Source organism: Crocodylus porosus, unplaced genomic scaffold, assembly GCF_001723895.1.
Source record: "Crocodylus porosus isolate Cpor-Errol unplaced genomic scaffold, CroPor_comp1, whole genome shotgun sequence".
NCBI lineage: Eukaryota > Metazoa > Chordata > Crocodylia > Crocodylidae > Crocodylus > Crocodylus porosus.
In genome coordinates this window covers 39,393,296-39,407,353 of record NW_017728943.1, presented here as the reverse complement: position 1 = coordinate 39,407,353, position 14,058 = coordinate 39,393,296, and the positions used below count along the sequence as shown (strand labels likewise).

At 42.7% G+C, this 14,058-nt stretch overlaps 1 protein-coding gene across 10 annotated transcripts in view; it reads left to right on the top strand.

Annotated features, from left to right (window-relative positions):
* The window catches only part of EHBP1 (EH domain binding protein 1), a 334,374-nt gene that overhangs the window by 181,354 nt on the left and 138,962 nt on the right, over window positions 1-14,058 (top strand). For all 10 annotated transcript variants that reach the window (XM_019549195.1, XM_019549196.1, XM_019549194.1 and 7 more), the window contains one exon: window positions 3,061-3,247. In XM_019549195.1, the coding sequence (XP_019404740.1) occupies window positions 3,061-3,247 (187 nt within the window). The remainder of the gene's footprint in view (window positions 1-3,060; window positions 3,248-14,058) is intronic.

Below are 14,058 nucleotides of genomic sequence, written 5' to 3'. Positions count from 1 at the left end.
ATTTGACCCCAGTACTCTTTCCTGCCATGGCAGGGGGTCGGACTAGATGATCTGCTCAGGTCCCTTCTGACCCTAGAAACTATGAAACTATAAATCTATATAGCTTCTTGTCTAATTAATCAGTGACTGTAAGACACTGTAGTTGTAAAGATAAAATATAATTGCAACTGTTTTAAGTAGATAAAGAGGAGGGTATAGAGATGCTTTATATAGTGAATAGAAACCCAACCAGTTTTTGATAAGTCCCATTATGTATATTGACTGTGTAATATTGTTGAAGCAAAGACAGCATGGGGCTCCCTTGGAAAATTAGTATAACTATTATCTTCTACTGGGTTTCTTAAGCCAGATTCTGCCTCCTTTTACCTTTTATGTAGCCAGTGGAAATTACTAGATCAAATATTTTCTGGTAGATACCTGTAAATTCAAAATAATTCTGCTGGTTTCAGAACCTAAATTTATGTTATTACTTCTTTTTACAATAAAATTAGAGCCCTATCCCTGCTTCAGACTTCTAGTGTTTTAGAAGGAATCTTCCTGCAAACTAACAGTTCAAAAATTTAGGACCAGTTTTAAAACATGGTGAGGAACAGTTAGATGAAAAATGTTATGTCAGTGTGTTCTGCACGTAATACAAACTAAAGATGTTGATATAAGCTACATTTTAATGCAAATTCTAAACAAATCTGTAACTTAATTGTCAGCTTTGCTTCTGGGTAAATGTGTTGTGGTAAATGTTTTTAAAAGCATATCACTAAAAAAATTAATTAAAAAATGTGATTCCACCCAACTCAAACTTTTTTATTCTCTTTTGAGTATTAATTCTTTGCTAGCAGTAAATTAATGTTAACTTCTTTAAAAAGTTCCAATACACCTTATTGCTGTATTTTTGAATTGGGAATCGTGAGGGTCAGTTAGTTCATTGCCAAAACATGCTGCATCTGTTGGCTAGTCAGAGGACTAACTTGTGGAACTAAAGAAAACATTGTGCTCTCCTAGATAATGTATTGTTCTTTGCCCTTTATCTTTTTTATCTTCATTTTCACCTCCCTTTGAACTCCCTAATGTCTGAAGACAGCTCAACAAGGTTGTCAGCAAAATTAGAACGATTGACAGATACTGTTGAGTCTTCTGTTCAAGACTGAATACTGTCTTTTTTCCTCCTCCTCCCATGGTGTATGTCCATCTGTTTTTGTTAAACTTGTTATTTTGACATTGCCTTTAGCTTTAATTTCACTAGTGTTTTTTGCATTTGAAGAGCACTGAAGTGGGAACACCTTAAAGAGTCCTTCAGTCAGCAAACTAGTTATTTTAGTCTTAGTCTTTCCTTTCACTGAGCTATCTAGTTTTAGATCTCTCTCTGTTCCACAGCAACAGTTCCACAGAAAGACAGGTGTAATGCATTGGGCCTTTTGTTCAATGGCTGTTTCTTTTTTCAGTTTCTTCCTTACCACCATGCTCCCAAAAGTATGCTCAGTAAACTTTACCCCCAGAGGTAGGTTTATTCTCAATGCTGAGACAGAACCAGTGCTTACTTCTACTTGGTAAAGAGAGGGATTAGGCCAGGCTGCATAAAAGTAATATCTAGTCAGTCGGTGTTATTAAAGAAAATATTTTAAAACTAAAAAAATGTTTAACATAATATTATAGAAGAAAATGGTGGGAAAATAGTGTTGTTAATGAAGATTTCACTGTATTTTCAATTTTCACAGTTTCAGATGTTTAAGAAGAGAATAAACAATTTAGCATAGTGTAGCGAAAGATCCTTATTAGATACAATATTTTCATCTGTTTTGTATTCCAAGAATGCAATGCTTAGCAGAAGCTATTATACGACACAGTGGAGATGGTTATGGAGTGTAAATGCTAGGATAATTTCCTTTCCTTAGCATGGAGTCAGAGATCCTCTCGAATTTAGCAGTCCACTGGGCTAGTGTGTTTAAGGCACAGGACAGTCCCATTTGAACATCTGTCTTGTTGGTTTCTTCAAATTAATGCTTTTTGTCCTGTTTTCAGAAGCCCCCTGCTGGGAGAGCAGGGACAGAAGCACTCATTTGCAGAAACCAGCAAGTTGCTTGGGACAGCATCATGTACGTATGCTCCCTCTCATACGTACACACACTCTGCTCATTGGTGCTCTCCATTGAGACCAAAATGTGGAAAGCTGAGCTGGGTAAGGAGGGGAGGCGGGGTCCTGTTCCGTTCTGAGATTCCAGAAATATGATCACACTCCCTTGGCATAGATCCAGAGCAGGACTCAAATTCTGGACTCAAAATCTGGAGCTGTATTGCTTCTTAAACCAGAAATGGGGCAGTAGGCTGTATTGTGCAAAGTAAGTGTTTTAGAAGATACAAGACCCCTTAATGACTCTGCCTCGTTTTGCATAAACTAATTGAGTGAAATGATGCAGCTACAGATGATAGGGCATCAGATCAGATTATATGAGTTTCAGTTTTATTGGGTTTCTTCAAAGATAATTTGTCAAAAATACTCCTAATGAATTAGACTTGCATTTCTTTATATCGACAGTTAGCCATTATTTTCTTGTGCTTTGTCCCATAGAGTGTTCTTCAAAGGCCAGAATAGCTATCTGTGACTAAAATGAAAATGGACTTGACTTTTATATGCATACTGAGGCCAAAATGTACAAACATACATGCCTAGAGATATGCTCCCAAATCTATATATAAGCATCCAAGTGAAAGTTGTCTTATTCTCAAAGTTATTTAGAACCTGTAGCAGCCGTTGAGTTCTGTAGGATATGCAGGTGTTCTGCACATCTGAAAATCAGGCTGCTTTTCTTTAGCTAGGTAAATATGGATTTGGGAAGCTTAGCTTTAGGGACCCAGTTTTGCAAATGCTGGCCTAAAGCAATTGCCAGCTATGCATAATTCACTCATCAGTCATACAACAAGGCAACAGCAGCAGAATCAATTTTTTTTTTGTAAAGAGTATTAAATCAGGTTTTTTATCACCAGCTTCTCAAAACAATCAACTATTATTTTTGCTTTAAAAATAAAAAGAGATAGCAAGAAATACGTTTCCCTTCTTTTAATTAGATCAAATCCATTTTATGAACCAAAATCGAACCCTGCTTTAAATAAAGTTACTTCACTGCAAGAAACAGAAAAGAAGATGAAAAGGAAGGCTCCTGCACCACCAGTCTCCTCGCCAAAGACAGAGACAGGAATGAGTGAAAGCATGTCAGCTATTCCTACAGCAAAGGAGCTTTCTTCTTCTCCCAAGGTAGGTTTTTCATGCCAAAACGTGATTGTTGTTTAAGGTATCTTTATGTGTATTGTATGCATTTGCTTATTACTACAGGTCATTTTATAAACTTTGTTCCCACCTAAAGAAGGTATGTTATTGTTTCACTGGCTCGTGTTCAGACAGTGGTAGAGTTTGTATTTTCGTATTTAAAAAAAAGACTGAACAGCAATGACAGCAACTGCAAGTGCAAAGAAAAGAACCTTCTGCTAACAAACCTTCAGGAAAGTTTTCTACACCACTAAGAGGGAAGCATATCAAGCTGTATGATACTTTTGCTTGACTACTGTAGTGCCACTAACTTTTGCCCCTATGGTAGATGCTGACCACACCTTTCTGTTATAAATCCTGAGGGGTTCACTTGACCATGCTGAAATGTATTATGATGTATATTAGTTCAATTTTTGAATGTCATGAAGTAATTTTAGAAAGATGTAACCAAGTCAAAATCAACAGGTTATCAGTAAGGGCCAAAAGCATATCTGCCAGTTGTACATGCATTTATATGCAAGCATACCTGTTAGCTGTACATGCATTTATGCTTCTTAAACCAAAAATGGGGCTGTAGGCTGTATTGTACAAAGTAGGTGTTTTAGAAAAGACTGATTGACTTATTTAAATATATGTAGCAACTACTGCCAATTTTATTTTTTTAATAAAGTAAGTATTTCATTCTGTGGTTATGTGTGTTAAGTGGAGCCTCTTTTAGACAGGTTTGTAATAATGCTATTGCGTGTGTGCACACATGTGTATGTGTGGTGTGTTTCCTTAGGGGAGCAAGGGAGAGATGGAAGAAGGCTTTCTGTACCTCCGAAAGAGCTTTAGTTTTTCTAGTTTTAAGCCCACAGCTGTACTTGAGGCCTTGGGTTGTAACCATCATCCTTCCATTTAAGAGTTGAATGGGACTTCTTGTCATACCTATCAAACCGCTGCTTAATTAGTAAGGGAGGTTGCTGATAAGTCCTTGTGCCCCCAGGGTCTGGTTTTGCTGTCTTCTCAGCACTCAGTCAGGGGAAAGAGTATGACACCAGAAATCTAATCTGAGGCTGATGCATGGCAGCACAAAGCAGTATCAGAAGGCCACAAACTCAGCTCTCTGGTTATTCTTAGTATATAAAATCACAGGAGTGAAATATTAAATGAAACATAAGCAGTTTTTTAATGCAGTGAGATGGTTTTTTAATTTGAAAGGAGTTTCCATGTTAGGAATACTACACATTACCCAGCAGAACTTGAGACTTAGGCCAAAGCAAGCTGCCTGAGACTCCAATAAGCTGCAAGTGATATTGGTAGGCTGAGGTTAGCAATCTCTATGGAGTGATCTCAGAGATTCAATCAGATAATTTGTTTGAGGGTGTGTCCTGTTGTTCATTACTCAAGAAGATATTTAAGGTAGGTCTGTGCAGCCTTGGTAGCATGCCAGGGAAGCACCAAAGTCAGGCTCACTGTGCGTGTTCCTTGTGCCCTACTCCCTGAAAAAGAGGCAACATTGCTGCCACTGGTTTGATTCTGGGCATGCCCCAGTTAAACTGTGTGCTTATTGGTGGTCTTCCTGGCACAAATCCACTGCTGCACAAAGACATTCTTTCCATTTCAGAAAGGTAGTGCTTATGGAGTAGACATGGTATCCCTCATTGTAGCACTCTTCCACATGGTACTGAGGTACCATGCTGTTAGAAATCTGGTCAGACCAAGAAACAACTATGATGAAGACAGCTTTTCTCCATCAGTGTTTGGCATTCTTTCCTTTCCACTAAAGATCTTTCTGCTGACTTTCATGCCTTTGTTATTTCTGGATTAAACTGTAGTTTGTTCTACGGTAGTTCTATATTTGAAGTCTCTCTGGAAGCTGAATTTTGTGTGCAGTATAGCTCTGTATTTGGTGAGCAGAATGTCTTGTTTTGTGTTCGTTTTCTAACCGCTTGGGAGTTGCTTATAGTGAAGCCTTCACCTCCCCGCCAATACAATGCTGTCACAAGTTAAGGTCAGCAAGGGCATGCAAACTGAAACCGGCTTCGTATTTAGGGGCTGCCAGTAGCATGTTCGCAACGCATTTCCCCTGAAGGAGTTCTAATCTGTTGACCTTCAGGCATTTTGTAAAGCCCATCTGATTTTACAGTTTTTTTTGGAGAAACAGGGTGAAGTGAAAACAGATATGAGGTATTAATTTAGTTTATTGGAGCTGGGTTTAAAGGTTTTGCTGATTGGGGATGCATTCATGTATAGTATTGCATGTGAATTTACATTATGATAGCATGCCTGAGGTCTTGTTTGTTTTAGAAGTATAAATTAATAAATGTTAAATCCTAAGTAATCAGATAGAATATTGATGAAATACCAGCAATATTATTCTAAAACCTCACAGAGGTTGACATTCACTGATGATATATTATCCTTTTGCAAACCTCAAATTTCACTGACGCTTTTTTCTTACCTTGCACTCTTTTATAGTACTGTCAGTAAAAAAGAAGCTAATACAAACTAAAATATTATGGTTCTGTTTTTGAATTACTAAAACAACAAATGTGTTTATTTTATGTAGTGCCTAACTATTCCAAGTGAAGTTGGAGCCCTGTCGTGATATATATTGTATCAGTGGCGATGCATAGGGGGTACCCCCTGACAGGCCGCACTCCCTGCTTAGGTAATGGGCAGGGTGGGGCAGGTGGGAGCACCAGTGCCCCCCCTGTGAGCACCAGCTGGGGAGTGGGAGTGCTGCTGGGTGAAGCACCATGGCCACTTCTGGGAGTGCTGTGGCTGCTTCCCATTCGGTGCAATTGACCATGGGGGGACCTCCCCCCACCACTGGTCAGCAAGATTGTCCCCCCCCGACCACACCAGTTGCTGACTGGTCACTGCAGGAGCACATTCTCCCCCGACTTAGGTGGCACAAATTGCCCATGTAGTGTACACTTGATAAGAGCATAGTTCCTGTGACAGGTCTACATCATACTCACTGTGTAAAATATTGTGGTTTTACTCAGCCTTTTGGGACAGGGCTTTCGCTTTCACATTCTTAGGTCCAGGGTGGTAAGCTTTTTGAAAGTGAAACTGAGAGAAAGAAACTACCCACTGAAGCTGCCTCTGGTTGGGTGCCTTAGTCTTGTGAAAACACTCCACATTCTTCTACCTGTACACTATGACGTGTCCCTTCAAGAGAGTACTGCCACTTTCCAAAAGCTGCTCTTCGTGGTCCAGAATGTCCTATGTCTGTTCTGCTGGGGTGAGCTTGCAGGAAAAAGAAAGCACCTGTTCCGAACCCTACCATTGTGAGGGTACCATACCTATCGTGGTGCTAGTGGTATCTGTTCCCACCACAAATAGATGTGGCAGAAGCGAAGGCCTGTTTCAGGTATTCAAAGGTTTGCTGGCCTTCCACAGACCAGTAAACCTAGACATTCTTGTGTATCAGTGTGGTAAGAGGGGTCATCACCTGGTCAATGTTGGCAGTGAACCACGAGTAGAAATTGGCAAACCCCAAGAATCTCTACAGTTCCTTTGCATGCTGAGGCACCTTCTGCTCTTGGATGGCTTGTACCTTCTGGGGGGTCCATTTTCAGGCCTTCTGGAGATAAAATGAAGCCAAAAAGTTTGATGGTGGTTTGGTCAAAGGCACATTTCTCCAGTGTTGTGAAAAGATCATGTTGACCTAACTTTTGTAGTACTGTCCGGACATTTAACAGATGGTGATCAGGGTCCTCCGAGAAAATTAGAATATTATCCAGGTAAGCAATCACAAATTGATCGAAAAGGTCCCACATGGTTGATGAAAGTTGGGGGATAAGTGGGCCCCAAAAGCATAACTAAATACTAAAAGTGCCTGTATTGAGTCCAGCAAGTGGCTTTTCATTTGCTACCATCTCTGATTCACACCAAGTTATATGCTTTCCAGAGCTTGAGCTTGGTGAATATGTGGGCAGTTTTTACCTGACTGACCACCTCTGGGATGAGAGGCATGGGGTACTAGTTGTAGATGACCTGATTCAGGACCGGGTGGTTGACAAAGAGGCAGATGCTTCCATCCTTCTTGATAAATAGGACAGGGACTTGAGCATATAAAGTAGACTTTCTTATGATTCCCCAGGCCAGGTTTTTCTGCAGATATTGCTGTCGGAGGACAGCAAGTTTGGGATCTTTGTCCCCTCACTGTAGGTCAAAAGGGCAGTTGTAATCCTGGTGTGTGGGGAGGACCTCCACATTCTTCTTCCCAAATACTTCAATGTAACCCTGATATTTTCAAGGCAGGCTGGATCTGGCCTCCAAAGGCTGCGTCCCCTAGGGAGCAACAGTGGTTGAGACCCCTGTTGAGTTTGTTGAGTGGGCAGCTGTCCTGGGTTTCCAGAAGTGCTGCTGACAGTTGCTGGAATCGAAGTAAATCTCCTGGGCTTTCTACCTGACCAATAGGTCATGGCAGATATGCCAGAGAAACAACAGAGTCAAAGGATAATTTGGGGAATGGATCACCCTGAAGCATAACATGCCACTGTGATTGAGGATGGTCCAGAGCAGTGGTCTCCTACTCCCTGAGGCCAGATGCTAGAAGTGAGTCATCTGTAGTCTTGATGGTCTCTAGTTTGGACCACTGTCTTCATGGGATTTGTAGGGAAACATAGGCAGTGGCAGTATCCTTCTCTGGCAAAGATTCCTTCGCACACCAGCAGTGGCTCTTCCTCTGGTGATGTGCCACCTGGGACTAGTTCTTGGCTAGCAACTCCTGGACTCAGGCTTCTAATACTTGATGGTTGAAGCAAGCTGATTCAGCCAGTCTTACTTGGCCTGCAAGTCTCACTGAGTTTCAGTGTCCAAAATGGGGGGGTCTGAGGGCACCAGCAAGGTTTTGGGCTCCATGCCATACCCTCTTCACCAAGCTGGGGGAGCAGGGGGCAGAGTGGAGTCAGAACACAAACCAAAGGAAACAGCAAAGCAGCCTGGGATTTAGGTTAAACGCTGTTGCCTAGATACTTCCTGTTCCTGCCTTGGACTTTTTTGAGGGCCAGTGGGCACTGTCCCATGTGCTCTGCTTGGTGTCCCCCCTTGATGCACTCGTTTTAACCCTGTGACCTCACTCTTGTCCCTGTTATATTTTCATTGTCCCAAGGAATCAGTTGTTGCTTACCCAGTGACATCCCTTCTAAGGGAAGCTTACAGCTTTTAGTGGGCATTGGCCCATGGTCCCTTAAGCGACAAATAGGCCTGTTCTTGTCCAGGAGTTTATGTAGGGGAAGTGGAGGGTCTGCTGACCTCCAACTCTGGAGACAGGGAGTGGGTGGAGGACTATGCCCTGATGGAGGCTTCAGGCCAGCCTTGCCCAGTCTGGATGATCCGCTGTAGGATGGCAGGCCAGGATGAGTGGTCATGCTAGTCAGGCTGAGGCTCCAAGTTTGAGGCCACAGCCTGACATGTGCCTGTATGACTTGTATGCAGGGATTGCTTCAGCTGGTCTGGGACCTGGGTGGCATCCACTCCAACTGTGCCAGTACTGTGCTGCATGCAGTGTCCACTCCAGGACCAGGTATTGTGTGCACTGGATCTCACATGGAGGGTGGGGAAGGGCTGTCTATGGGCCCAGGCCTATACCATTCATCTGGCCTGCAGGGCCGTATGAGTTTGATACCCCTGGTCTAGATGGATAGCTGTGTGAATATGGATAGACATGGTGGCAGAGATAATAGGCTGAGACAAGGAGCCTAATGAGATATACTGGGAGTTGGGTGTCGGGGGAAGTAGGACAGACCGGGCAGGCATGCTAAGCTTGGGACCCAGTAGAAAGCTGAGAAAAAGGTAAATTGGAAAAATATCTGTGGTATATGAAAACAAGACTGGATGGGCCAATACTTTGGGACAGGGAGCCTTTTGAGGTAATGGGAGCAAGGGGAACACTGAGCTTGGATGAGGAGCCCAAGGGTTGAGGCTAGTACTTGCTAGGTAAGAAGACTAAAGGAAGTAAACCTCAGGAGGAAACCAGAATGAAAAGCAAAAGCACTGAGGAGACTCAGGCCAAAGGATCATGATGAGAGAGGAGTAGGGATAACACAGAGAGAGAGTGGGAATGGAAGATGGAACTGAGATCAGGGAGAGGGAGATGGGACTGAAATATGAATAGACTAAAGGAAACAAGGCCAGAAGAGGTCCAGGTAGAAGTGTCTGTAACCCATGGAATAGACTCTCTTCTCCTGGAACAAACCCCAGGTTTTGTAGGTCTCAACGTTTGTCTGCTAACAGAAAATACCTGTGAAGCCTTCTAGCAAAAATGTGTCATGTTCCTCTGTTCTTCCTGAAGGCTAAGAGCTTAATACTGCTAGAAGTTACTCTCTTGGCCCATATGACAGAGGGCAGTTCCAGACTTAGTGATGGCCAATGTAGATAATCAGGATGATTCACAATCTGATTTTTTTATTCCAGTTTTATTTTTTTTTAAACTAGGAGGTGTGCTCTATTTTAAAGTTTTCAGTTTTAAAAGTTAAAAGGAGTCCCCTAGAAAAAAAGTCTCTGATTGCATGTAATTAAAAGTCTTCATACTGCATGTACAAAGGGTGGGGGGTAAACCACGTTTGCATTTAACCTGATAGGATCACAGGAAAGTAGGACTAAAAATGGACCTCACAAGGTCATCTAGCCCAGTTCTCTGCTCAAGGCAGGATCATCCCTGACTAAACCATCTCACCCAAGTGTCTCTCCACACAGACCTGTGAGATATGGGTCACAAAATAATGGCTTTCTGTTTTGTGGCTAAGACGTGTGCTGCAGGATGACAGATGTGTTGGCCTGAGATTGCTGGATTAGATAGGCAAGTGCAGTTGGAGGTTCATCTCCTTAACTTCCCCTCCCTTGGACTATTAAAAGTGCTGCTTCCTCTACCCTAAACCTGAAAAGAGGAAAGGAGGAATACAGGATGTTTTGCAGGTTGGGTTTTGGAAAGAAAGGGAAAGAGGAGAGATTTGGCAACAAGAGACAAGGACAGGCTGTGAGCTCTTCCTTCCTTTGCCCAGGTTTTTACTAGGTCACAGAACACAAGATTGTGCTTTACTTTCAGTTGACAGCACTCACCTTTTCGGTCAACCCTCTAGGTCAGTGGTCTCGACCTGGTGAGAACCTTGAGGCTTCCCTTACTGGAGTCAAGGCATGCCTCCATAAGTTTTGTGAATTGAGTGGTACCCACTGTCAAAAAATAATGTGTATCTTACTCTGCTTACCTCCTTACATTAGGGGCTGGGCAGTGGGAGTGAGAGATCCTCCAGGCAGGGACAAGCCTGAGCCTGTACTTACCTGCTTATTTCCTCACACTTGATGGCATCCAGAGCCCTGGCTGTGAATCACTACTCTAGGTCATGCCCTACCAATTGAGCAATATTGCCCTGGCAGGAAGATGCTACATACATAAATCAGTTTGACAGTAGAGTGAGCTACTTATTCACTTGCAGATTTAGAAACGTAAGTACTGTGATGTCAGCCTACGTAAGGAGGAAAAAAGAAAGAAAAGACCAAAGCAATATTCCCAACTCAGTCATTCCCAGATCATTGGAACACTGAAAACTCCTTAAGGGACCTTTGCAGCACTGTGGAATCACCAAAAAATGAAATGAGATTGGTGGTTATGATGCCATAGAGAAAGCAGAGTATCACTGACCTGACAGTTCATTTGAGTTGACTTGTTTTGGATTACAGAGTGTTAGTACTGATGTTAGCAGGAAACAGAGAGCTACAACATGCAAAATAACACCATGCACTAAATTGGTAAGCAGCCTTAGAAGGAAGAGAATTTGCATCCTTAGTGTTTAGAGAGTAGCAAAACCTTTCTGACTGCAAGGATAGTTAAGTCCTGTAACAGGTTACCAAAAAAGATGGTGAAATCACTGGAGGTTTTTAGGAACAGCTTAGGAATGCACCAGGGATGGACTAGATGACTTCCTAAGATATTTTTAAGCCCTATACTTTAATGACTTTCTAAGAGGAAACCCAAGAGAGAGAACCTAGGAGGCTTTGAAATTTTGCTGACCTTACCACATGTCCTGTTAGTACAGGGGTATCAAACTCACCCCATGCCCTGGGTCACATCCAGACTGTGGGACTTATTGCAGGCCAGATTCATGGGGGCAGCAGCAGAACTAGCAGGCCAAGCAGCTGCTTGCTGCAGTGGAGGCAAGGCCAGAGGCAGAGGGGTGAAAAGGCCCTAAATTCTGCAGCACACCCCATTTCCCACTAGCCATGCCTCTAAATTGTGTGGTCCACTTGTAATCTGGTAGACCAGATGAAGCGTCTCTGCAGGCCAGATCTGCACCTTGGACCATGTGTTTGATATCCCTGTGTTAGTATGAAGAGGAATATGATCTTAACCGGAGTCACCCTGGATCTATGTCCGTTCATTCTTCCTTGTAACGTAAGTTGAAAAATCAAGTACCTTTAGAATTTATTTTGCCAGATTTTATAATACTGAAGCAGAGCAGTAAGGACACAAAGAAGCTACAGATTTTAACATATGCTGGTTTAATAGAAAGAAGAAAAAATTCTGGAAGACTTCAAATTGAAACTGTGTAAGGACACATGTTAAAGGAAAGTTAAAGTGTTAAAGGAAAAGATGAGCAGTGTAGCTTATAAAGCAGAAAGTATAACTGAAGTCAGTTTGGCTTTGGTTATAGGAAACAGTTGCAGAAATGGAGAGGGAAACTTGAGACAGTGTAGAGAGCACATTAATATTAGAACTTCAGATCTTCCTGAAAGTTTTAAAGGAGCAAAATCAGTTGATACTGTAGCGAATCTTTGAAAGCGCATTTAAGCTTGTTTTCTCCCATGTGTTAATGAAACTGATCAGATTCTTTGTACACACAAAACTGCAAATGACTCTCCAGTAAGTCCTAAGCTTATGGGGTAGAAATTGGTCCTGAAAAAATTCTTTGACACCTGTGAGGTACATATTCAGGATCTGACTTGAATATTTGGAACAGAAACCCACCAAAATGACATTTAGGTTTTGGAAGCTACTGTGAATCCTAGGCATTTAAACATAGTTTTGAATAGGAGGCACCTATCATTTAGATTTCCTAAGGAATACTTGCATCCAAAAGCCAGAACTCTAGGGTGTGGTCTGGTACCAAAGTGACTAAGTCCAATTTCCAACAGTGATTAACTTTTTGTGTGGGCATCTGAGTTAGCAGAAACACTTTCATGTTTAATCAGTTATGCTGGCAGCTAAAACAACCTCTCTTATACCCAGGATTTCACCATTGCCCAAACAAGAGAGAAGGCGTTTCTATCCTGAAGGCCTATGTGGCCTACCACACCTGTTTTTTTGCACATGTTTTTTAAGCAAGTAACAGAAATATCCATGCTAATGAAAGGACTGGTAAAACAACTTAGATTTCAGTATGTCAAGAAATTTGGACATCTATCAAGTGAATATTGTCTTAAGCCAAAAAGACAACTAAGGCCCCTGGAAGGCATTATGTTTATTATGCAATTAACTTACCACACTTACAACCAATATATCATGCCATAGAATGGCAGATTAGCCATAAACATGTCCCACGTTAAATCACAATCCCAGGCTCCATGCATGCCAGTAAATTGAAAGGGTGGTGCACGAAGCACGGCATCAGGGACTGGTCCCCAATGCTAGGCTCCTGGGTTGGCTGCCATGCAGTTGAATCTGATAAATTTTATTCCTGATTTAAAAAATCATGCATACTGCCATGCATATATGTCATGGCAGGATGAGTGATTGTTGGGAGCCAGGATCATCCCCCAATATACCATTAAATCAATGTCTGCTAGCACCTTAAGTGTATTATTGCAAGGGGTAGATTGGTTTATAGTTCATCTGCAGACCTGCTTTTATGTCTAACATAGCTAATTTTCCTCACACATTTGGGTAGCTTCTGCAACATACTGAAAACTGAGCTAGTTCTTTAGGGGTTTCTCCCCCTGAATCTAAGATGACTCTGAATGACTCTGAATTTAAGACAAGCCCCCATAATTAGATTACATATAAGGAAAATTACAATTTTATTATAACTTTTCATGTATAGAATAGAATCATCTCAAATTCATCTCCACTACTGCTGCAGTGGGGAAGGCAGCAGCAGGGAGCTAAGTGGTGAGAAGGCAAGCAGCTGAAGGATCTAGGCAGCCTGACCCTGGCCCACCCTGCCATCTGTCCCCCAGCCACCAGTGCTGACCTCTGCGTCCCCTGTCACTTGCCTCCCCAGTTTCTGATCCCCCACACCTTGCCGTCCCCACACTTGCCTGCTGTGCCTGCCTTCCCCTGGTGCCTGTCCCCTTCCCCATTCCCCCACCCCCTATTCCCACACACTGTGCTGCTGGGTCCCTCTGTGCCAAATACCTCCGCTGCCCTGGATTCTGTGCTGCCATGTGCTTCTCTGCCACTCCCTGCCTCTGCATCAGGGCCCTCGCTGTTCCCTTTCTCCATACTGGGCCCCTCCATACTCCATATCTCTGTTGTGGGTCTTGTACCACTCCATGCATCCTGCACTGCTCCCTTCCTTCACACTGGGTCTCTTGCTGCTCCATGCCTTGCTGAATGAATTCTTGCCACCTCTTCTGAATACAGGTACTGCATTTTTATTTCATGTTCTATTCTAAGACAAGGCTGTAGTTCCCTCATGTTGGATAGGGGGTAAAAAGAAGGTCCCGGGTAATGTGGGGCCTTTGCAGGACGCCATGGAAAACTTAGTCGTCACACCAGATGGCAAAGCTAACATGTTTAACGATTTCTTTGCCTCTGTCTTCCTAAGTAGGGACCAGAACAGCCACCTCCCTGCTGGGCCCCCCTCGGG